Source organism: Procambarus clarkii, chromosome 48, assembly GCF_040958095.1.
Source record: "Procambarus clarkii isolate CNS0578487 chromosome 48, FALCON_Pclarkii_2.0, whole genome shotgun sequence".
NCBI classification, from domain to species: Eukaryota; Metazoa; Arthropoda; class Malacostraca; order Decapoda; family Cambaridae; genus Procambarus; species Procambarus clarkii.
The window spans coordinates 3917447-3943213 of NC_091197.1; the positions used below are offsets into that span (position 1 = coordinate 3917447).

The 25767-nt window shown below is 45.7% G+C and overlaps 3 protein-coding genes across 3 annotated transcripts in view; 1 reads left to right on the top strand and 2 right to left on the bottom strand.

Moving 5' to 3' along the window:
• Positions 1-9083: 9083 nt before the first annotated feature.
• On the top strand, positions 9084-17292 carry LOC123764903 (uncharacterized). The gene is made up of 5 exons (XM_045753102.2): positions 9084-9143; positions 12381-12715; positions 13886-14007; positions 14615-14704; positions 16345-17292. The coding sequence occupies exons 2-5, from the start codon at positions 12388-12390 to the stop codon at positions 16762-16764; spliced, it is 960 nt and encodes a 319-aa protein (XP_045609058.1). The 5' UTR covers positions 9084-9143; positions 12381-12387; the 3' UTR covers positions 16765-17292.
• Positions 17293-18009: 717 nt separating this feature from the next.
• Positions 18010-19509, bottom strand: LOC138350982 (GRIP and coiled-coil domain-containing protein-like). The gene is made up of 2 exons (XM_069302448.1): positions 19403-19509; positions 18010-18631 (listed from the first exon to the last, which is right to left on the bottom strand). The coding sequence occupies exons 1-2, from the start codon at positions 19507-19509 to the stop codon at positions 18010-18012; spliced, it is 729 nt and encodes a 242-aa protein (XP_069158549.1).
• Positions 19510-20678: 1169 nt separating this feature from the next.
• The window catches only part of LOC123764690 (uncharacterized), a 194851-nt gene continuing 189762 nt past the window's right edge, over positions 20679-25767 (bottom strand). The window contains exons 5-6 of the mRNA XM_069302384.1: positions 23101-23340; positions 20679-21253 (exon numbers count right to left, since the gene is read on the bottom strand). Coding sequence (XP_069158485.1) covers positions 20861-21253; positions 23101-23340 — 633 coding nt within the window. The 3' untranslated portion in view covers positions 20679-20860. The remainder of the gene's footprint in view (positions 21254-23100; positions 23341-25767) is intronic.

Here is a 25767-nt window from a genome sequence, read left to right on the forward strand (position 1 = left end):
AAAACTCAGCACTCCTGAAAGCAACAACACTTGAAACAATTGATTCCTTTATAAATAACTTACGGCCTCACAAGCACTATGCTTACGCTAATGAGTCTGTTCAAATATCAACAGGTCACACTGCAGCAGCCTGTAGAATATACAATGACAACATATGTACACACACCACAAGTGAGAGACTGAGTAACTGGCTCAGCTCCACACAAGCAGAATTAGCTGCACTACAACTTGCCACTAACGCACTGAAGAACAGTGGCGGAGTAATTTTCTGTGATTCAAAGTCAGCTCTTCATGCCCTTAAAAACCCGAAACACAAAATAGATACTAGGAGTGTTGTAACATCCAAATGAACATTATTACTGCAGAGAGCAAAAGTTTCAGTGTCATTTGTATGGATACCATCTCACATAGGTGTTGTCCTGTATGATGACACAGACAAGTTTAGTTCATTTATTAGGCTGGTATTTCCTCCCCTTGACTCCATGTATGACTAACCATCCTGTGAGATGGGGAATATTAGATGAACTTATAGCTGGTTTATGACCTACACTGTATAATCTTTCCTATAGAATAGGGCAGCAACACATTGCTGTGTTGTTGTTGTTGATTTAGGGGCGACGATCGTGGGATCGGATGCGCCCCGGCGTACCAGGTAAGGGTTAATCGCGAGGCCCAGAAAGGTGAAACGCCAAGCCAAATCGGGAAATAAGTGACGCCAATCACTGGAAATTAATATGCCATGCGGCAAAGAAACGCACAGACGGGCAGATGATTGGGGCGCCCCAGGCGTCCTTCAGGGCGACAAGCACCGGCCCCGCCCCACACAGAGAACACCAGGTAGCAAAACCAAAAACTCGGCCCCCAACGAAAACGCAAAAGTCACCAGTGTCCCCCGGCAGAGCAGAAGGCAGCCGCCCAGCATGACTGATGGCACACCAGGAGCCCACCAAGACCCACCAACCCCCGGCACCTCTCGGCCAAGCCGGCGCCGGACACCGTCTTCCCGCTGGGAGAACCAGCTTGAACACATAAAAAAAGTCTATCAACAATCCTGTAACCCAAGGCGATATGTGCGCCAGACGTCGTACAACCGGATCGTTGAATTGGGATGCCAAACGGCAGTATCAAAGCTAAAACGCGAAAAACAGGACGTGATCCGACAGCTCCCAGGCGGAGGTGTCCAGACGTCCGCTCGGTGTCAAGGTTGAACCAGGAGTCCGCACTCTGTTGTGTATACTTAAGTTTGTTAATAAAATAAAAAATGCAGGAAAGTGACGTTGTTGTCTCTCTCTTGGTACAAATTATATATCCAATATATCCTGAGATCAGTTCCAGTTTTAGTTATCCAGTTAGAAGAATGTTGACCTTCAATAGAGATTATACGCGCAATCTACCTGACCCCGACAAAATGAATTATTCACATGTTACCCCTGATAATAATACATGTTTTCTATGATGATCATTTCAGTAATCAGTAAAAAACATGTACTTTTACATGGGAAGACTATTATATAAACATGCAATAATATGGTTTGAAAATAATGTTTTTCTTGTAGTTATAAAGTTATATATTCAAATAGATTTTTTTATTTTGTTTCAGCAATTACATTTACTATAAAAATAGTTTATTTTCTAAATTACTTGTCCATAAGTATCTACAGAAATTAAATCATCGAAAGGAATAGACCAACCTCAGTTGCACAGAAATATGGTTTATATAGACCTATTGTCCTCTTATGGTAACCCACCGTGTACGTAGGCCTACCCATACAAGCCTACATAAACCTGTATATATATATATTTACTTGTAAATTCTGAAATAAAACAAAATTTTATCTTGAATGACCAGATTGAAAGAATGATTCAATTTCGAGGTTTATGGCGTGCTGTTGGCCTCTGTTTGACCCAGGAAAAAAATGTGGGTTCTAACCGGCCTGGCTGGCTGCATAACCGGCCTAGGCCTCCATACACACCTGGACCAACTACACATACCTTAACTTATATCTGGCTTGCACACGCTGCATCGTCAGGGGTCTCGGTAGTACAGGCGGCTTCGTTCTCGACTTACAATCGAGAGAATTCCGTATTCGAAATCCGGAAAGGGCAGAAATAGTTCACCTAGTAAGCAGTAAGTGGGTACCCAGAGCTGTTATTTTTTTTTTACCACAGATGTGGCCACACATTTACGATGCTAACCACCCTATATACATTTTCGTCTGTCCTCTAAGGACAGGGTTAGAGTGCTGGTCAATGTGCTGTTGAACATATAGTTCAGGGATTTATTGAACAATCAACCACAGAAGGTGATTGTAGTGCTTATAAAATGATAATCTAACTTACAAAATACACAGATTTACGTCTGTCCTACATAAACAGTGTTGGATGTGTCTTTTTACATAATGCCATTAATGTGCGTTTACAAAGGTGAAATGCAATTCTGACCAGCTTCCACATATCCTGTATACATACATACGTACACACACACACACATATATATATATATATATATATATATATATATATATATATATATATATATATATATATATATATATATATGTCGTACCTAGTAGCCAGAACTCACTTCTCAGCCTACTATTCAAGGCCAGATTTGCCTAGTAAGCCAAGTTTTCCTGAATTAATATATTTACTATAATTTTTTTCTTATGAAATGATAAAGCAACCCTTTTCTCTATGTATGAGGTCAATTTTATTTTATTGGAGGTAAAATTAACGTAGATATATGACCGAACCTAACCAACCCTACCTAACCAAACCTAACCTATATTTATAGGTAAGGTTAGGTTAGGTAGCCAAAAAAAGCTAGGTTAGGTTAGGTTAGGTAGGTTAGGTAGACGAAAAAACATTAATTCATGAAAACTTGGCTTATTAGGCAAATCGGGCCTTGAATAGTAGGCTGAGAAGTGCGTTCTGGCTATTAGGTACGACATATATATATATATATATATATATATATATATATATATATATGTCGTACCTAGTAGCCAGAACTCACTTATCAGCCTACTATGCAAGGCCCAATTTGCCTAATAAGCCAAGTTTTCATGAATTAATTGTTTTTCGACTACCTAACCTACCTAACCTAACCTAACCTAACTTATTCGGCTACCTAACCTAACCTAACCTATAAAGATAGGTTAGGTTAGGTTAGGTAGGGTTGGTTAGGTTTGGTCATATATCTACGTTCATTTAAACTCCAATAAAAAAAAATTGACAACATACATAATGAAATGGGTAGATTTATCATTTCATAAGAAAAAAATTAGAGAAAATAACTTAATTCAGGAAAACTTGGCTTATTAGGCAAATCGGGCCTTGCATAGTAGGCCGATAAGTGCGTTCTGGCTACTAGGTACGACATATATATATATATATATATATATATATATATATATATATATATATATATATATATATATATATATATGTCGTACCTAGTAGCCAGAACGCACTTCTCAGTCTACTATGCAAGGCCCGATTTGCCTAATAAGTCAAGTTTTCATGAATTAATTGTTTTTCGGCAACCTAACCTACCTAACCTAACCTACCTTTTCGGCTACCTAACCTAACCTAACCTATAAAGATAGGTTAGGTTAGGTAGGGTTGGTTAGGTTCGGTCATATATCTACGTTAATTTTAACTCCAATAAAAAAAAATGACCTCATATATAATGAAACGGGTAGCTTTATCATTTCATAAGAAAAAAATTAGAGAAAATATATTAATTCAGGAAAACTTGGCTTATTAGGCAACTCGGGCCTTGCATAGTAGGCTGAGAAGTGCGTTCTGGCTACTAGGTACGACATATATATATATATATATATATATATATATATATATATATATATATATATATATATATATATATATATATATATATATATATATATACATATGTACACATATATACACATAAACACACATATAAACATACATACACATATTCACATATGTAATAGAGCCCAATAGGCCCAAGAATCTGTACACCAGTTGATTGACAGTTGAGATGCGGGGCCAAAGAGCCAAATTTCAACCCCAGCAAGCACAACAATTTGGTGAGTACATGCACCTGTGTCTCTCCTACTTTGACAGGGGTAAGATAGCTGCTATAGAAGCTAGTGAGTTATTAAGCACCCCACCACTGAAGGTAATTAAGATGTTTTTACAAGCTCAGGCTATAGTTACACCCCGAAGTCTCGCTAGTAATTTCATCCAGGTTCGAGCCTTTGGTTAGGAGGATAAAATGGGCACAGATTCTTAAGTGTTCGCCCTGTTCACTCATTAGTAACTGGAGACTTGGTTGTAAGCCGATCGCCGCATGATGTTCTAGGCAGGTGTTCGATTAATATGGTACAAGTGGTTGGGCACCGGTCCTCACTCCGTCCTCATATTTCTGCTTTGTCCTCATATCCCAGCTCTTTGTCCTCATATACCAGCGCTTTGTCCTCATATACCAGCTCTTTGTCCTCATATCCCAGCTCTTTGTCCTTATATCCCAACTCTTTGTCTTCATATCCCAGCTCTTTGTCCCTCATATCTCAGCTCTTTGTCCTCATATACCAGCTCCTTGTCCTCATATCCCAGCTACATGTCCTCATATCCCTTCCAAGTGCTAAATTGTCAAACTGACTTAGCGTTTTCCCCTTACATTCGATTGGTCCTTCATAGAGAGATGGCTGTAGGATAATGGCAATAGAAGGAAGAGAACTATGAGGAGAAAGCGCCAAGCCATTACGACTACATAACCCTTGGAATAGTCAGGATAAGGATTTGGAATAGGACGTTAGGGAAGGAAAGGTGCCCATCCACCTGGACGGTCGGGGATTGAACGCCGACCTGCAAGAAGCGGACGTTGTTACTGGTCGTTGGTGGAATTGGGAGGAGGCTTATGGCCAAAATTCGATCGAACCTGTAGACTCTATGGACTGTGCGACACAGTGGTCGGTCCAGAGGTTTACATAGGACTGGGGTAGACAGGAGCAGTCGACGACGTCTGACTCCTATTTAGCCATGTTAAGAGCTGTGCCGCCCTGCCCTTCATCTTGAGTCCAGTCCAACCACTTGGACTGGACGGTAGAGCGACAGTCTCGCTTCATCCAGGTCGGCGTTCAATCCCCGACCGTCCAAGTGGTTGGGCACCATTCCTTCCATCCCGTCCCATCCCAAATCCTTATCCTGACCCCCTTCCCAGTGCTATATAGTCGTAATGGCTTGGTGCGTTCCCCTGATAATTACCTTACCTTACCTTGAGTCTTACACTATGCTAGTTTTCCCCCCTGGAACATGTCATGTCAATCGGTTTACAACCTGTTTGCCAATTACTACAAAATGAACAGGGGGCGAGTAGTTAAGAATCGGTACGCAATCCTACCACGGAGCTCGGACTGGTCTGGAAATTGCTTGCTCACCCCTCAAGTAGGGTGCACATACTACCACTGCGCCACGGAGACCCTCTAGGTGCACCAATGATCACTAACCAACAACAAACTACAAAACACATACAACTAACAAAATAAACTAGCATGTATGATGAATGATGAGCAGTGGGGCTCACAGGCTCCTAGTTGTCTTGTAATGAAATGTACAATTAGCAAACTGGAGGTTGCAGGAGAGAGAGAGAGAGAGAGAGAGAGAGAGAGAGAGAGAGAGAGAGAGAGAGAGAGAGAGAGAGAGAGAGAGAGAGAGAGAGAGAGAGAGAGAGAGAGAGACGGGGGAGGGGTGAGGGGGGGCGGGGGGAGGTGCAGGAGTTACAGGTGCCAAGTTCAGCAGAGACCAGTCTGTGTGGACCACAAGTTGCCTGATGCTTGGCTTGGTACTTCTGTGGTCTATGGTCCACTACACTTAAAAGGACTCGTGTTTTCACCTGTCACAGAACTCACCTCACCTATCATTCACCTGTTCATTCACCTATCAGACACGACTAGTTCATTTACCACTTACTCAGGACTAGTCCATTCACCTCTCACACAATTAAATTTGTAGGTTAGATTAGCAATTTAAAAGCACTACAATCACCTTCTGCGGTTGATTGTTCAATAAATCACCGAATTATATGTTTAACAGATCTCTAACCCTGTCCATGGAGGACAGAAGAAAATCTATGGTATGCTGGTTAGCATTGTAAATGTGTGGCCACGTTTGTGGTAGAAAATAATAATAATAATAATAATAAAGAACAAAAACTTGTTACACAGGACTTGTTCATTCACCTCTCGCTGCTCACGTCTCTGGCACCGGACCATCACCACCTTCACTACACGAGGACAAAAAATAAAATATTACTATTCTCAAAGCACAGTACGACGGCCATAAACCAAGTCAAGCATTTATTTACGAGTCTCGTAATATCTCTCGTTCCCTCAGTCCCATGTCCAGTGGCACAGGTCGGTACAACAGCTGCTTCACTTTCTTCCAGGTCGGCGTTCGAAGGCTCAAGTATGTGGGCACTGGTCCCTTTTCTCCGTTCTCATATCCCACTTGTTAGTCTAATATCCCTTCCAAGTGTTATTGAGACACACGGATCTGGCGGTCATAATTATATTAAATGTGTAAAGACCAAGTTGTCTAATGACGTTTTGTAACGACCTAACGAGAACATATGATGGCTCTGTAATACGCTGGGTACAGTCATGTTGAGTGACCAGAGAATACAACGGCAAACAGAGGAATACAAATTAATACATAGAACGGCACACTGCACCTCCCTTTCTCACTGGTTCGGGGTCAGGAGACGTGTCAATAAAATATCCCATTGAACAACGACTGAAAGGTAGGGCCCAAGAGCTGAAGCACCTATAGGTCAGGACAACCCAGAGCCCCGCTGCCCTCCGGAACCGTCAGGCATTTTAGGAGGAAACACAGCGAGTAAATATGACTAGGTCTAGAAGAGGCCTATCCTGGATAGCCCTCCTCCAGGCCTATCTAGTCCTGGATGGAGGATATCCGGAGGCCTGGTCAGAGACCGGGCCGTGGGGACATTAATCCCCGGAATCTTCAACGGGTAGGTCAGAAGAAACAATGAGGAGTTCACCGACACGACAAGCGTCAAATTTGAAGTGGTTTTGCCTAACCAGAAGCGTATGAACTTAGACGACCAACTGACCTAAGTCGATGCTCAATACTTCCTGGATGCGTCAGTATTGGTGTGGTTTTAGTGTCACTAAACCGCAGGTAATCTGACGCAGTGGTAGAAACCGTCAAGACTGTGATGCACTATGAAGCTCAGTCAACCACCGTCGTATACACGTATCAAACACCACCACGTGATCAACCATTGTGTGTGAGTGGGCTGCGGTGGAGCTCAACACTCCATGAGTGAACATATTCTCGTGGTAATGGCCTATCTTGAGGTTATCTTGAGATGATTTCGGGGCTTAGTGTCCCCGCGGCCCGGTCCTCGACCAGGCCTCCACCCCCCAGGAAGCAGCCCGTGACAGTTGACTAACTCCCAGGTACCTATTTACTGCCATGTAACTGGTGCATCAGGGTGAAAGAAACTCTGCCCATTGTTTCTCGCCGGCGCCCAGGATCGAACCCGGGACCACATGATCACGCGCCCAGTGTTATGTCCGCTCAGCCACCGCTCCCTTGAAAGGTAGGGCCTGACCGTCTTCCACTACTGTGCTCACCTAATTGTCCTTGCCCGGGGGCTGAGCTTCGGCTCTCCAGTCCCGCCTCTCATCTGTTAATCAACCGCTATCCGCGGGTCCCCGAGCCTATGGGGCTCAACCATGCACATTTGAAACTATGTTTGGTTGTGGTTACCTGTATGTGATCAACTTGGCTGTTGGCACCTCCGCGTTCATTCCACTCTGGGATTTTGTTGTCCTCCAAAGAGGAGTAAAGAGCAGACCACTGCTGACTCCTGCTAGCAGGCAGAGTGTTTACCCTTCCATTACCTCAGGGTAAGCCTTACCCTACTCATTTACCCTGGAACGCCACCCACTAATTAGTTTACAACCAGGTGCTCAATTATTGGTGGGTGAAGGTGCGACAGCTGTCACAGCATCAATGACAGCTGTCAATCACAATGACAGCTGTCAATCACAATGACAATGGTCACTAATGAAGGACTAATAATTAAGTGGATTACGTTCAATATTTCAAATTGTGACACATCTACTATGTTAAAAATACAACGAATTAGTACTAATATACAGCACCGTAATACTGACGCCTTCCATGCGTCAGTATTACCGTTGTTTAGCAGCCCACCAAACCTACACGCCTTGATAGGTTTGGTGGGTTGCTTGGGTTTGTCCGCTTCTGGTTACAGGCAAGACAGTTGTATTTTGTACGGAGTGGCCAGTCCAGAGACCGGCCTGTCTTCACCGCTCAGAATTAACACTTGTGCCCTAAGAGGCTTAACCTTAAGTGTCCATAAATCATAGTCTTTACACGAGCTTGTATACATACTAACTCATGTAAAGCTTGTATCTATACTCGCACGAGTAGTGGAGAATACACAGGAGTAAGGGAGAGAATACACGAGAATCTACAGTTGAGAGGCGGGACCAAAGAGCCAGAGCTCAACCCCTCCGCATGCACAATTGGGTGAGTACGAGAGAGGAGAAAAGTAGCCGTAGGGACCAGGAGAGAGAGACAGCCAGACGCCCACTCTCCAAGCTTAAGGTCATATAAGGGACATGTGGCCGGATGATGCCTGGAACGCCGAGACTCGGTCCTCACTACTCCGGCCAGGGAAGGGACAGCGGTGGGTCGGTAAACCGGCCAGGGAAGGGACAGCGGTGGGTCGGTAAACCGGCCAGGGAAGGGACAGCGGTGGGTCGGTAAACCGGCCAAGGAAGGGACAGCGGTGGGTCGGTAAACCGGCCAAGGAAGGGACAGCGGTGGGTCGGTAAACCGGCCAAGGAAGGGACAGCGGTGGGTCGGTAAACCGGCCAGGGGAGGGACAGCGGTGGGTCGGTAAACCGGCCAAGGAAGGGACAGCGGTGGGTCGGTAAACCGGCCAGGGGAGGGACAGCGGTGGGTCGGTAAACCGGCCAGGGGTTCAATGGGGGGATGCCCACCTTTCCGTTCTCAGACTCTCAGTACCTCTTTGACCAGCGTGGTGTGTGCACGTCGCTCTCCTGCTCGACCCATCTGGCACGACCTCTACCAGTGTGAGTTGTGGCTTACTTTCCCAGCTTGACTGTCGCCAATGCGCAGCTGTCCTTCTGTGTCGCCATGGTGTAGCTGCCCTTCTGTGTCGCCATGGTGCAGCTGCTCTTCTGTATTGCCATGGTGCAGCTGCTCTTCTGTATTGCCATGGTGCAGCTGCTCTTCTGTGTCGCCATGGTGCAGCTGTCCTTCTGTGTCGCCATGGTGCACCTGTCCTGTGTCGCCATGGTGCAGCTGTCCTCCTGTGTCGCCATGGTGTAGCTGCCCTTCTGTGTCGCCATGGTGCAGCTGCTCTTCTGTATTGCCATGGTGCAGCTGTCCTTCTGTGTCGCCATGGTGCAGCTGTCCTTCTGTGTCGCCATGGTGCAGCTGTCCTCCTGTGTCGCCATGGTGCAGCTGTTCTTCTGTGTCGCTATGGTGTAGCTGTCTTCCTGTGTCGCCATGGTGCAGCTGTTCTTCTGTGTCGCTATGGTGTAGCTGTCTTCCTGTGTCGCCATGGTGCAGCTGTCCTCCTGTGTCGCCATGGTGCAGCTGTCCTCCTGTGTCGCCATGGTGCAGCTGTCCTTCTGTGTCGCCATAGTGCAGCTGTCCTTCTGTGTCGCCATGGTGCAGCTGTCCTTCTGTGTCGCCATGGTGCAGCTGCCCTTCTGTGTCGCCATGGTGCAGCTGTCCTTCTGTGTCGCCATGGTGCAGCTGTCCTTCTGTGTCGCCATGGTGCAGCTGTCCTTCTGTGTCGCCATGGTGCAGCTGTCCTCCTGTGTCGCCATGGTGCAGCTGTCCTCCTGTGTCGCCATGGTGCAGCTGTCCTCCTGTGTCGCCATGGTGCAGCTGTTCTCCTGTGTCACCATGGTGCAGCTGTTCTTCTGTATCGCTATGGTGTAGCTGTCTTCCTGTGTTGCCATGGTGCAGCTGTTCTTCTGTGTCGCTATGGTGTAGCTGTCTTCCTGTGTTGCCATGGTGCAGCTGCCCTTCTGTGTCGCCATGGTGCAGCTGCCCTTCTGTGTCGCCATGGTGCAGCTGCCCTTCTGTGTCGCCATGGTGCAGCTGCCCTTCTGTGTCGCCATGGTGCAGCTGCCCTTCTGTGTCGCCATGGTGCAGCTGCCCTTCTGTGTCGCCATCGTGCAGCTGCCCTTCTGTGTCGCCATCGTGCAGCTGCCCTTCTGTGTCGCCACGGTGCAGCTGCTCTTCTGTGTCACCATGGTGTAGCTGCCCTTCTGTGTCGCCATGGTGCAGCTGTCCTTCTGTGTCGCCATGGTGCAGCTGTCCTCCTGTGTCGCCATGGTGCAGCTGTCCTCCTGTGTCGCCATGGTGCAGCTGTTCTCCTGTGTCACCATGGTGCAGCTGTTCTTCTGTGTCGCTATGGTGTAGCTGTCTTCCTGTGTTGCCATGGTGCAGCTGTTCTTCTGTGTCGCTATGGTGTAGCTGTCTTCCTGTGTTGCCATGGTGCAGCTGTTCTTCTGTGTCGCCATCGTGCAGCTGCCCTTCTGTGTTGCCATCGTGCAGCTGCCCTTCTGTGTCGCCACGGTGCAGCTGCTCTTCTGTGTCACCATGGTGTAGCTGCCCTTCTGTGTCTCCATGGTGCAGCTGCCCTTCTGTGTCGCCATGGTGCAGCTGCTCTTCTGTGTCGCCATGGTGCAGCTGCCCTTCTGTGTCGCCATGGTGCAGCTGCCCTTCTGTGTCGCCATGGTGCAGCTGCCCTTCTGTGTCGCCACGGTGCAGCTGCCCTTCTGTGTCACCTTGGTGCAGCTGCCCTTCTGTGTCGCCATGGTGCAGCTGCCCTTCTGTGTCGCCATGGTGCAGCTGTCCTTCTGTGTCGCCATGGTGCAGCTGTCCTTCTGTGTCGCCATGGTGCAGCTGTCCTTCTGTGTCGCCATGGTGCAGCTGTCCTTCTGTGTTGCCATGGTGCAGCTGTCCTTCTGTGTCACCATGGTGCAGCTGCCCTTCTGTGTTGCCATGGTGCAGCTGTCCTTCTGTGTTGCCATGGTGCAACTGTCCTTCTGTGTTGCCATGGTGCAGCTGTCCTTCTGTGTTGCCATGGTGCAGCTGTCCTGTGTCGCCATGGTGCTTCTATCGCCATGTAACGATACATCAAATATTTCGTTAACCGAATGACAAATTTCGGTAAATTCCCAAAAGGCTGAATACTCTTTACTGGAACCTGAAGGCCCTTGAACAGCTGAAAACACTTATGTGTTGAATTGTTAGCAAGTAAATAATAATAATAATTCTCACCTACATTGGTTGGTGAGTTCACTGCCACTGCCGTCCACAGGATGGGTTTGAGGTTTTGTTATGCGGGTCAGTTATGTTACCCGATAACTTCTTCCATAAATCAACAACGGTTTTTCCAACCCAGTATTTACCCAGGCCTTCCCTAAATCTGAATCTATCCAATTTATATCCATTGTTTTGTGTTTTAATTTATGTGGATATTTAGTGCCTAATATGTTTCCATTTATTAAGCCCATTCATCCATACATTTCATTTATGTCACCCATTAAGCCTCGATTTTCTAGAGAATAAATTAAGCGGTCTTCCTATAGCTTAAGAACTCTACTATATGCTTGCATGTAGCAGTAAAGTAGTTCTGGACTCATAATCGCGAAACACGGGTTCGAATCCCGGCGGGACAGATATTCTTGGGCTTGTTTCGTTTCACCTAATTCTTCTGTTCACCTAGCAGTAAATAGGAACCCGGGAGTTAAGCAACGGTTGAGGGTTGCATCCTGTTAGGGGGGGGTCAGTAGTTCCACCTTCTGAGAACCTCAATACAAGCTTAAAGCATGTGTATATATACGAATATATTTCATTCACGTGGACATTAGTTGTCGACGGTTCGAGGCTCGGAATCTGTGAGATGATCTAGTGCCGCCTCTCGTTGATCTATCAGGCTGTTTCTTCCTTGAACCGCTACTTTGTCAAGTGAGGTTTAAGGCTTTTGTGTTCCTGGACTCGTATTTGGTTCGTGGGAGTCAGTCTGGACTGTCTGTATGTGTAACTGTGTGTCCATGTGTTGGTAGGACTTGTCAGTGGGCATTTGTACCCACTGTGGGTTACGTAGGTGGGGTTGACCCCAAGTATAGTACTCAGTTATGTTGTAACTGAATTGATGCGCAAGTTGCACTGTATGCCTTCAAGGCATGGATTAGAATCTACAAGATAATATCAATATTTTTGGCGTTATTAGGCTACTATCTATTTAAATTTCTGAAGTAACATCTCTATTTCCCTTTCTGTAGGGCCACAATGAAAGTGACGGAGGCCCCGTGGGTGACGCTGATGGTGCTGATGTCGACCTGGCAGCCGACCGTCAGAGCCGACAAGCTGCCGACACTTCCTGATCAATACTTAGTCCCTGACCACAAGATAAGTGATCTTGATATCAGGTCGGTGGGCTCCACTCTACCACTCTCTCCTCCCGCCAAGTTACCGACGCCCCCTGTCCCTCTCCAGGTGCTGGACGCGCCCCCAGCGCCTGTCCCCACCTTCCCCCCTGCCATCCAGAGTGACGAGTCTACCCAAGCCAGAAGTGAACCGGCTGCCGTCCCTCCTAGCCCAGTCCTCCCGCTCAATGGTACGTTATTTTTTTCCATGGGTATTCCTGAGAACTATCCTTGTGTGTGGTCATGGTTATCTTGAGGTTATCTTGAGATGATTTCGGGGCTTTTTAGTGTCCCCGCGGCCCGGTCCTCGACCAGGCCTCCACCCCCAGGAAGCAGCCCGTGACAGCTGACTAACACCCAGGTACCTATTTTACTGCTAGGTAACAGGGGCATAGGATGAAAGAAACTCTGCTCATTGTTTCTCGCCGGCGTCTGGGATCGAACCCAGGATCACAGGATCAGAAGTTCAGCGTGCTGTCCGCTCGGCCGACCGGCTCCCGACCAATCAAGTCCCTAAGCCTCTGGCTGGCCCACTAAGTGTTGGCCCAATGGTTGGTGGCCTGCCATAAATCTTTACTTAATGAGTCCTTTTTTTTTCTTGGTTATTTTTTCCTTGTCATTAAGTTCAAAGGAAATACAGTTGCTAAATACGGATCTAAGCTTTGTAGGCCAATTGCTTGCCGACACAATCCTCCATGACAGAGGAAATTGGTAGAAGTGCAGAATTTAAGTTAAAAATAAATAACTCAACTTTTAAGTTGAGTTATTTATTTATAACTTCATTTATTTATAACTTTAAAACTTATATTATTTATTTATAACTTATAAATAACTTCAACTTTTTATAAAAATAAATAACTTTTAACTCAAATAAATTTGAGTTAAAAATAAAATAAATAATTGAGAGATAAATAAATGTTTGTACATTTAGAAATGACATTGTTTACAGAATTACAAGTACATTATTTAGTAAAACAATAGATAATAATAATACTATTAATAGCCACACACTGATCATTATGTTAATACACTCAATATAATCATGAAATTATTAATTTAGTTTGTTAAACAAGACACAGAACCGTTCCAGTGTTCGGTTCACAAACGAGTGCTCCCGGGTTCCATCCTCGAGCAGGGCGAGAGACATTTGGAATACATTTCTTTACACCTGATGCCTCTATCCCCCCCCCCCTAGGAGTAAATAGGTACCCGGGGGAGAGACAAGTGAATCCACCCTGTGGGTCTCGCTCTGGAAAAGCCCCATTCATTGGCCCCCAGAGGACCTCCATAAGCCTAACGGCTTTGTGTCCCTTAACAATAGGAAACCATTAAGGTGCTACAGTACTGGTTGTGTCCCGCAGGGCTCTACGATGTTCCCAAGGCTGAGACCATCCCACAGACCAGCCAGGGGTCTTGTGAAGCAAAGACCGTTGTGGTCACCTCCAGGGACCTTGTGGTCTCAACCAGCGTCTCCATCTCCCAGGTCAGTCTTCGGGGATGAGAGAGAGAGAGAGAGAGAGAGAGAGAGAGAGAGAGAGAGAGAGAGAGAGAGAGAGAGAGAGAGAGAGAGAGAGAGAGAGAGAGAGAGAGACAGAGTGTTTAAGATGTATTACTGTATGAATATATTTACCCAAAGGTGATCAAGTCATCTTAGTGTTTGTGTAAACACTGATATGCTCTCCTGATAATTATCTTAGCTATTGGTTGGTATTGCCACAGCCTCGCCTTGATCCCAGATGGTGCAAGTGGTTGGGCACCTTTCCTTCCCTCCGTCCTCCCTTGTCCTCACACCCCAAGCTTCTTATCCTCATACCCTAGCTCCTTGTCCTCATACCACAGCTCCTTGTCCTCATACCCCAGCTCCTTGTCCTCATACCCCAGCTCCTTATCCTCATACCCAGTTCCTTGTCCTCATACCCCAGCTCCTTGTCCTCATATCCCTTCCAAGCACAATACAGGCGTACTAACTTAGGGCTTTCTCTTAATAAATACCTTATCCATGTCTTCTTGAACTGGAATAACCAATGAGCGCAGAGACTAAGCTGGTATAGTGATCCAGTGTTAATGAACGATGTTGTTGTTCTGTGAAGGTGTTCATCCCCTCGACCGTGGTCCAGCGAGTCACCTCTACCAGAGTCCAGCTCCAGACCTCCTACGTCACCGTCCAGGCCCCACCCCAGGTCAGTACTCTGGAAATCAACTGCCTACACCGCGTCTGATTGTTAAGAGATTCAGCCAAGTCGCTTCCAGCTTGGTTTGGGTTCGGTTTGGTGTTGCACTTATAGGGCCTTTCAACCTCTGGAAGATTATTAAGGTCACCACAAGTGCTTACTGACCTTCCAGCAAGTATACTTTAGTCTTGAACATAGTCTAGGGGTAAACTCTCATTGTATTTACACCGTGTAAACTCAGTGTAAACTCTTAGTGTTTGTACACTGAGTAAAGTGTTTTTCACTCCTAAACAAACGGTTCAGCAACCGGATTAGCGATCAGTGGGCCGCTGTATACGAGGGCAGAGTCCCTTCCTCCCGGGTAAAGCTGCTACCCATCTTCGCTTTAATGGAAGTCCATTCCATCCAGCGGTCGACCCCACAGACGCTTTTATAAATTTTTACATGATGTTAATTCAAAACGGGAATTTTCTCAAATATAAATTAATATTATAATATATTAGCATATTGTGTATATATAGGCATAGGTTAGGTTAGGTGTTTAGGTTCTGTTGGCGATTATTTGTATTTGTAGTACGTGGGTGAAGCATTTATAGCGTTGTGATTCGAACAAAATTCGTCAGTGAAGGACTTGTTCCAGAAGTGTTCGAACATCAACAGTTGTGAGTCGTGTATCAACCGTTTTTCATTCATAAACAGGGGGTTTGGCGGGTGCATGGAATCACTTATGGGTCTTTGTTTGGAGGACGGGCTGAGCGCTGGGTCTACTACGTCAGCCCGTCCTCCAAACAAAGATCCAAAAGTGATTCCGTGCACCCGCCAAACCCCCTGTTTATGAATGAAAAGCGGTTTACACACGACTCACAACTGTTGATGTTCGAACACTTCCGGAACAACTGCTTCACTGACGAATTTTGTTCGAATCACAACGCTATAAATGCTTCACCCACGTACTACAAATACAAATAATCGCCAACAGAACCTAAACACCTAACCTAACCTATGCCTATATATACACAATATGCTAATATATTATAATATTAATTTATACTTGAGAAAACTCCCGTTTTGAATGAACAGCATATTAAAATTTATGAATGTGTCTGTGGGGTCGACCGCTGGATGTAATGGACTTGAGTCGAGGACGGGTTGACTACGTCGGTTCTTCAGCGGTGAGTCAATCTACGCAAGAGACAGCCCGTCCTCATCAGCAAGGGTCAAATACTCGTTAATCCATCAGCCCAAAAAATCTCTGTTTAGGAAAACTTTGTTTACATACAGTCCATCCTCATCAACAAAGGTCAAATGCTCGTTAATCTAGCCGCCAAACCCCCTGTTGATGGATATAAATATTTTTAGTCCAACTCGCACGATGTCGTTAGAACACCTCTCAAACATCGTTTCACTGTTAGAACTGCACCTGTGTAAATGCTTTATTTACGTAGTTTAATTACAAGTAATTGATGACAACCTTAACACATAAATTACTCTTATTTAGGTCTACCTATACACTAAAATTCTTATATATATATATATATATATTATATATTACAAAATACAGTGATGTCATCAACTCTTATAGGATTTTAATTTTTTTTAAATATTTGAAAGTGACGATATAATTGCAAGTTTGTTGTGCCATGTTGCAGGTGGTGACGTCACGATTGGTGGAGACCCAGTACTTCACTGTGACCAGAACCAATCCGGTTCTCCAGACGGTCATCAGCGTCACCACCCAGTACCAGCCCCAGTACGTCACAACCACCCAGATCCAGTACGTCCCCAACACCGCCTGCGCCTCCGCCCCGTCCAAAGGCTACTCCTACCAGGCCCCTGAAGGCAGCTACTCGTACCCGGCTCCTGGAGGCGGCGGGGCGGACACCGGCAGTGTCCTGCCCACCGGGTCTCTCCAGAGCGGAAGCGTGGTGCCAGCGCCGGACGGCTACGTCAGTAGCTCCTTCAGCAACAACGGCTTCAACGGACCGTTCTACGGCCCGTTCTACGCCAGGCCAGTGCCACATCCCCAACAAAGCTGGAAAAAGGGATTTTTTGCCAAGTGGGGATTTTAAGATGACAATGTTGGCTGGTTCCACCAAGGATGCCTTAGTAAATGACTACTTCTAGACCTTCTTCACTTCATTACGTACATGGCTTGTTGCTCTAGTGTAGATAAGGATTTTCTACAGCCGGGATAGTTCAATGGAACACGACAAATACAACGTTAATGTTGATTTTGTTTGATACAACGTTGCAGTTCCGTTCAGTGTGTGTGTGTGTGTGTGTGTGTGTGTGTGTGTGTGTGTGTGTGTATGTGTGTGTGTACTCACCTAATTGTACTCACCTAATTGTGCTTGCGGGGGTTGAGCTTTGGCTCTTTGGTCCCGCCTCTCAACCGTCAATCAACTGGTTTGCAGGTTCCTGAGCCTACTGGGCTCTATCATATCTACATTTGAAAATGTGTATGGAGTCAGCCTCCAACCACATCACTGCCTAATGTGTGTGTGTTCTGGGAAGAATACCAAAAACTACAAAGGAATTGTTTGAAGTCTGATGGGTTGTTGTCAATGTGTAGACGTATATAAAGTTGATGTTGTTTACCGAGTTTTATATATTCCCCATTACTCCTGCAGCAAAACTGATCACTGTTTACCACTCACAGGCCCCAAGCGTCTGCCCCTCCACCCATGGACAGACAGACAGACACTTTCTGTTATAGATATAGATGGCTTTGTTTAATCCCCGTCACAGCAGAATCCATATTTAAAAGATTACACTAATAAAGCAATAAATCTTTAACAACCGACAGGTGAAGCAGCACACAACACCTGTAGACACTCAGGAAACAGCTGTTCATCATAACAAAGGCATAAACATATACAAAGAAAATCTTACGTTGAGGCCTTGAGACAAGGGCGATCGTCTAAAGAAAATTATGCTCTTGGGATTAGTCTTCTGAGGCCTACCTGAAGGGGCCGCCAACCTCACAGGTACTCTGACCACAGAGTACCTGTGAGGCGCACCAGTACACAAGGGTAACTATGTCGCTCGAAATAGATGACACAAGTTTGTCCATATCTAAGGCTTTTGTGACCAATTAAGCTGTTTTTGTCAGTCTTTAGCAAGCATATATTGGCAGTTGGGAATGCTTTGCCTTCCCTGCTTGCCCACTCCTCCGACTCACGACCGAGGGTCCCGGGTTCGATCCCCGTGCGGGACAGAGAGGGTTGGGTACGTTTCCTTTATCCTAATGCCCTCCGTTCTCCCTAGCAGTAATACAGGTATCCGGGAGTTAGGCAACTATTGTGGCATGCATCTTACAGCTTCCTGAGTGTAGGTTGACAAGAATAACAAAAAATTATATTGATGCTGTATCTCGTGGATACAGCATCTCCCTTCCTCTCCCCCTGGCTTATTACAGCATCATCCTTCCTCTCCCCCTGGCTTATTACAGCATCTCCCTTCCTCTCCTCCTGGCTTATTACAGCATCACCCTTCCTCTCCTCCTGGCTTATTACAGCATCTCCCTTCCTCTCCTCCTGGCTTATTACAGCATCACCCTTCCTCTCCTCCTGGCTTATTACAGCATCTCCCTTCCTCTCCTCCTGGCTTATTACAGCATCACCCTTCCTCTCCTCCTGGCTTATTACAGCATCTCCCTTCCTCTCCTCCTGGCTTATTACAGCATCACCCTTCCTCTCCTCCTGGCTTATTACAGCATCTCCCTTCCTCTCCTCCTGGCTTATTACAGCATCACCCTTCCTCTCCTCCTGGCTTATTACAGCATCTCCCTTCCTCTCCTCCTGGCTTATTACAGCATCACCCTTCCTCTCCTCCTGGCTTATTACAGCATCTCCCTTCCTCTCCTCCTGGCTTATTACAGCATCTCCCTTCCTCTCCTCCTGGCTTATTACAGCATCTCCCTTCCTCTCCTCCTGGCTTATTACAGCATCACCCTTCTACTTCTGTTTAATACAACTTCCTCACCTCATCTTGGTTTAATAAAACTGGTCTATCGGGTCGTTAGTCGCATACGACCGTGAGTCGTCACCGTCGTTGGCGCCACGACGCAGGCGGATAGCAGCAGGTACGACGCAGCGACAGCCCAACCCGTCCTCCTAATAACACGTCGCATTTTGACGTATACTCCACCTAAGGCCAAAAACTGTCGTACTAGAAAACGGTAGCGACTCGCGAAAATGACATACTGCCCTGTTTTCTGTTTTGGGTCTTCCGGTAGGTTAGGGAAAGGGCACTTTAGCACTGACAGTTTCCTGACGTTTGGAAACCTACGGTGGACGGGCTGACAGCTGACATCCCACTACATCACTTCCCGGGAACACCCAGCTGGGTGGCTCGTTCCAGCCCCATCAGGAACGCGTAAGCAGCAAGCCAGAGAACGGCTCCTTGTAGTGTTATGCGAGTTTAGAAGCTGAGTGCTGTGTAATCCCGCAATCCCGCAACCCGTTCTCGCACTTGCTTAAAGTCAATATTGGCTTATTTAATAAGTGCATATGTGCCATACTAATTGATTGTGAATATTTTAGTTTACCTTGAAAAGCTTCATAGAAAACACCGACCTCACCTAACCCTCTTAGTATGTTAAGATAAGCATCTTATTGCTTCTTATTTACAATTATTACTTAACCTATACCCGGTCGTTGGTGATCTGATAACTGATTGGTCGCCATCGCTCTTGTTAAGACCCACCGTGAGAACCTTTCAAAATGTGTCACACCTTGAAGGGGATATAGTTCATAAGTGATTTGACCCATGTAATCTGGATCTTGACTGAGAGAACGAGTCACGTTCATCATACTACCATTTAGTTTTTTTTTTTTTTGCGTGAACAAGTAGGTAAACTGGCCTTGTGTGTTTCCGATTATAGTCTACACGCCGGCGAGAAACAAAGGGCAGAGTTTCTTTCACCCTATGCCCCTGTTACCTAGCAGTAAAATAGGTACCTGGGTGTTAAGTCAGTTGTCATGCATGGGCTGCTTACCCCTGGGGGTGGAGGCCTGGTCGAGGACCGGGCCGCGGGGACACTAAAAAAAAAAAGCCCCGAAATCATCTCAAGATAACCTCAAGATAACCTACACTGGTAGTTGGAGGGATTGGTTGGGAGACTGCGTGGCTCCTCAAGTATGTTTATTGAGACAAGAAGGAAATACATCTCAAAGGGATAGAGTAGCTTAGGCTATTTCTTCCCCCCCCCCCATGTTGGCTCCTCACCAGATCCTTGGGAACGAATTGCCGAGTGGTTGGTAGTTATTGTTGTGAAACTTGTTAACCAGCTGAAGATTCCTTAGTTGATGTACTTAGCGGTAAACTTAAATAATAAACGTCTGGTATGAAAACGTCTTTCCACCAGACCTGTGCCATGGTACTGTGTACGGTAAACTGTGACCTATGGTGCTCGGACACTATAGTACTGTGTACAATACCCTGTGACCTATGGTGCTCGGTCACCATAGTACTGTGTGCAGTACCCTGTGGCCTATGGTGCTCGGTCACCATAGTACTGTGTGCAGTACCCTGTGACTATGGTGCTCGGACACCATAGTACTGTGTGCAGTACCCTGTGACTATGGTGCTCGGACACCATAGTACTGTGTACAGTACCCTGTGACAATGGTGCTCGGACACCATAGTACTGTGTACAGTACCCTGTGACTATGGTGCTCGGACACTATAGGTCACACTTTCCGTGACCTAACAGTACAAGCAGGAGTCGGAATGATCAAAGTTGACCACTCGATCTCCTGAAGGCTTGAGGCTAACCTCAGTAAAGTTATACCTTGGTAAGGGTTCCTGGGAGTGTGAGCTGCTGCTCCTCTGGCTTTCATATGGGCTTCCAGGATAATCTTACAGGAAGCCTGTCATATGCAAATTGGCTGCATTGCACGCGAAGGTACTCTTAAAATATGCAATCGTATATCTATTGTCATGAGACTATGAACGTAGGTAGGCACTAGAAACTGATATATAAAAAAGGAAAAATATAATATCACATGTATAATACATATACAAAACTGGCATCAATTATTTTTTTATACACGGTAAAAAAAAATTATCGTAGCTTCACTTATCCGGCTAAATGGAGCGTCAGTGTCCAATTTCAACGGCTGAGGGAGCACACTGAGTACTGGTACATGGCTGAGTACATGGCTACAAGTTGTACCTGTAGCCATGTTGACCAGGGGAGCCAGCAACAACAATGCCACCACCAGTGATGACACCACCACCGCCAACACCACCAGTGATGACACCACCACCGCCAACACCACCAGTGATGACACCACCACCGCCAACACCACCAGTGATGACACCACCACCGCCAACACCACCAGTGATGACACCACCACCACCACTACCGCCGCCACACTGGGCGGGGATGGTGACGGTGACAAACTGCTGTTGGGTCTTGGTGAGCGTCCTGACCTCCGAGACCGGAAAGTGTGTGGTGAGGGTCTGTGTGAAGTACCGGGGCTCCTGAATGGTCCGAGTCACCTGGTCTCGAACCGTCTGGGTTTGAACCACCGTCTGGAACACTGTCTTCACCTGTTGGGGAGGAAATTGGGACATTCAGAGATTAGTAGTGATAGCAGCTCGTCCTAATAATCAAAGGTAAAATGCTTGTTAATCCTGCCGATGAAACCCCTTGTTAATGAATCAACTGTACACGACTCACAGCTGACGACGTTCGAACTATTCTCGAACAGTGCTTCACTTTATTTCTGTGTTCGAGCCGCACCTCTATAAACAACCCGTCCTCAGGCCAAGTCCATTTCATCCAGTGGTCGACCCTAAAGACGCATTCATCAATTTGAACATGCTGTTCATTCAAACTATGAATTTTCTCAAACATAATTAATAGTTACATATATTAGGTCTGTGAATATTTTGGTATTGGTTAAGTTAGGTGTTTAGGTTCAGATGGCGATTATTTGTATTTATAGTACGTGGGTTGCAGAATGGTCTACAACCCACAGAATGCGTTAACATTCTACAACTGCAAAATGGTCTGAGAATGGGTTGGAGAATCTACACACCTAACCTAACCTAACCTACGCCTAATTAAACATAAAATTTTAATGTATAATACAGTTAATTTAAAGCTGAAAAACATATTTTAAATGCGCAGTACGATCAAATTAATACATGTGTTCTTGGGGTCGACCACCGGATAAAGGAGCATGATAGACTGAAGAAACTAACCACAAATATCCCTCATGCTCAGCTTGCTGCTAAATTAAGCACCATAGAACACATTCACAATATACATACTAAAAACAACACCGCACAGACCATATACACTGACGGATCACTCAATACAGCTACAGGGAGGACAGGAAGTGCTGTTATTGCCCATCAGCCCGATGGCAGCACAATTCAAAGGAATATAAGAATTAGTAACTGGGCATCCACAATGCAAGCTGAGTTGGTAACAATACGGTTAGCACTCGAAATTATTGACAACACTGAAGTAGACAGCCTAATTATTTCCGACTCCCTTTCCTCACTACGAGCAATTAACAGTTTTCAGTCAAGTAATAACGTGCTTGTCTCAGACGCCAGACATAAATATGTTTGTTTACTATTTATCCCCTTGCATACTTAACAAGAGGGTAAATATAAAAATGTTGTGGATTCCTTCTCACATTGGCCTACAGGAATATAATAAAGTTGACGCTCTTGCTAAGGCTGCAGTAAATAAAGACAGTGTTGAACGGAATCCTGAGTTATCAAATAGGTCTCTTAAAAGTGTCATTAGACGAGAACTCTTGGATGAATTTGAAGAAAGTAGAAGAGTGCAAACTGGAACTAGCAGGTCCATTGTTCATCACAATGAAATGTGTGAAGTAAAACATGTGTATGGGGTAAGTAACAAAATAACAGATGTCACAGCTCGAATAAGACTTGGCTACAAGTATCTCTGGCAGTTCGGCTTGTATAGGGATCTAGATGAAGTAAAGTGTAAAGTGTGTGGACAAAGACAGGGGCATTGGTTAGAGGCTGTTGGCAGAGGGCAAGACTAAGAGAGATGTCATGAGATGTTTTATTGGAAATGTCATTGATGATTCTAGTGAAACTGCAAGCAGGAGCTGTTATCCTATATCAGCCTATCTGAAGCCTGCCCCCCTAGAGAATCATTTATTTAATGAGCTTATTATCTGTATCTATCAGCAATAAACTAACTTTAATGGTAAGTAACTATCATATAAGGAACAGGAGGAGGAAAATGCCTAACGTGTACCAGAGCCTTCATATAATAAGCTGACTTTATTTCACGCTTTTTAACGGATTTAACAATCAATCCAGATCTCTCTCTCTCTCTCTCTCTCTCTCTCTCTCTCTCTCTCTCTCTCTCTCTCTCTCTCTCTCTCTCTCTCTCTCTCTCTCCTCACCTGGTTATTCTGCAGCGTCCGTGTGATGAACTGAACATGTGTAGTGGTGGAGACTTGGAACCTCGTAGAGGTTGAGACTTGAAACCTCGTAGTGGTGGAGACCTGGAACCTGGTTGAAATGACCGTCTCCGTCACCCGTTGCACCTGCGTCTGCGTCACCCGCGTCACTTGCGTCTGCGTCAGGTGGTGCGTGTCGGTGATGATCTTGGCCCGTGTGACGTAGTTGGTCTCCGTCAGCAGCTGCGGGAGGAGAAACACTGTGTTCTGACACGGTACACCAGCACGGTCTTCTTCTCACTTCAGTGTTGTGTTGCGTCTCCTGTGGTATGTTGTGTCTCTTGTGTTGCGTCTCCTGTGGTGTGTTGTGTCTCTTGTGTTGCGTCTCCTGTGGTGTGTTGTGTCTCTTGTGTTGCGTCTCCTGTGGTGTGTTGTGTCTCTTGTGTTGCGTCTCCTGTGGTGTGTTGTGTCTCTTGTGTTGCGTCTCCTGTGGTGTGTTGCGTCTCCTGTGGTGTGTTGTGTCTCTTGTGTTGCGTCTCCTGTGGTGTGTTGTGTCTCTTGTGTTGCGTCTCCTGTGGTATGTTGTGTCTCTTGTGTTGCGTCTCCTGTGGTATGTTGTGTCTCTTGTGTTGCGTCTCCTGTGGTATGTTGTGTCTCTTGTGTTGCGTCTCCTGTGGTATGTTGTGTCTCTTGTGTTGCGTCTCCTGTGGTGTGTTGTGTCTCTTGTGTTGCGTCTCCTGTGGTATGTTGTGTCTCTTGTGTTGCGTCTCCTGTGGTATGTTGTGTCTCTTGTGTTGCGTCTCCTGTGGTATGTTGTGTCTCTTGTGTTGCGTCTCCTGTGGTATGTTGTGTCTCTTGTGTTGCGTCTCCTGTGGTGTGTTGCGTCTCCTGTGGTGTGTTGTGTCTCTTGTGTTGCGTCTCCTGTGGTGTGTTGCGTCTCCTGTGGTGTGTTGTGTCTCCTGTGGTGTGTTGCGTCTCCTGTGGTGTGTTTCGTCTCCTGTGGTGTGTTTCGTCTCCTGTGGTGTGTTTCGTCTCCTGTGGTGTGTTTTTGTCTCCTGTGATGTGTTTCGTCTCCTGTGTTGTGTTGCGTCTCCTGTGGTGTGTTGCGTCTCCTGTGTTGTGTTGTGTCTCCTGTGTTGTGTTGCGTCTCTTGTGTTGTGTCTCCTGTGTTGTGTTGCGTCTCCTGTGTTGTGTTGCGTCTCTTGTGTTGCGTCTCCTGTGGAGTTTTGCGTCTCCTGTGTTGTGTTGCGTCTCCTGTGTTGTGTTGAGTCTCCTGTGCTGTGTTGCGTCTATACTTCCGTGATTGAAGTCCCCCATTCCCATGATGAGCAGATGGGATCTATTTCTACAGGCAGTAGAGGCTGTCCTCTCACTTATAGTGTTAACTGCCATGTTGTTGTTGTCATACTCTTGCCTTGGTCTTCTGTCATTGGGTGGAGGGTTATACATCACTGCTACTACTACTATAGGTCCTCCCATTGTTTTGGTGCCTGTTAGTCTCTGAATCCCTTGCAACCTGGGATAGCCAACTCCATGGAACTCCATTCCTTTCTTATTAGTAGGGTGGGCCTTATTCTTATTATTAGGCAACCCGTTTTCGCACTTTCGTACAGTCAATATTGACTTATTAAATAAGTGCATATGTGACATACTAATTTATTGTGAATATTTTAGTTTACCTTGAAAAGCTTCATAGAAAACACCGACCTTACCTAACCTTCTTAGTATGTTAAGATAAGCATCTTATTGCTTCTTAATTACAATTATTACTTAACCTATTATAGGTACAGATTAAATAATAATTGTAATTACGAAGCAATAAGATGCTTATCTTAACATACTAAGAAGGTTAGGTAAGGTCGGTGTTTTCTATGAAGCTTTTCAAGGTAAACTAAAATATTCACAATAAATTAGTATGTCACATATGCACTTATTTAATAAGTCAATATTGACTGTACGGAAGTGCGAGAACGGGTTGTATTAGGAGGTGGGCCACTCCACCTCCTCCCCTTACTTCCCTCTCTTTCCTTATTACAGTGTAGTCCTGGGGGAAACACTGCATTTGTTAGGATTTCTGAGAGTTTTGGTTCTGTGAGTCTGATTACATCTGGGTTCATGTCTTGTGCTCTTTCCCTTAGTTCACTTGCTTTGCTTGTAAACCCATCTATTTTCGAGTACATCACCCTGAAACTGACTCTCTTCTGTCCTTTCTCAGTTTATGTTCGTTCCTCTGAAGCAGGGAAACAGAGAGGGGTCTGGAAAGGGGATCTGGGGAAACTAGGGTGTTTTTTTTTTTTTTTAGTAAAGAGGAAGGAGAGGCATAGGTGAAGGGAAGTATAGAAGTGGGAAATACAGTGAGAGGTATGAAAGCAGGCGGGCTGTCCGCCTTGCTGACACGATGTGTGGGTGTTGGCAGCTAGCTAAGCTGGCTCCCTCTTGTCAGGGATCTGTGAGTGTGTGAGAGGTTCTTCACATGTGTTTCACCATATCTGGATGTCTATAGATGAATACTGTGTAGCATTCATATATATACACTCCGATGCTTCCACACATGTTGTTCTGTTTAAGGCTCTTTATTTCATTATTATTATTATTTATCGAGTTGTTCATACATGCATATTATTTATCGAATTGTTCATACATGTATGTATATATGTGTATGTACCTTAC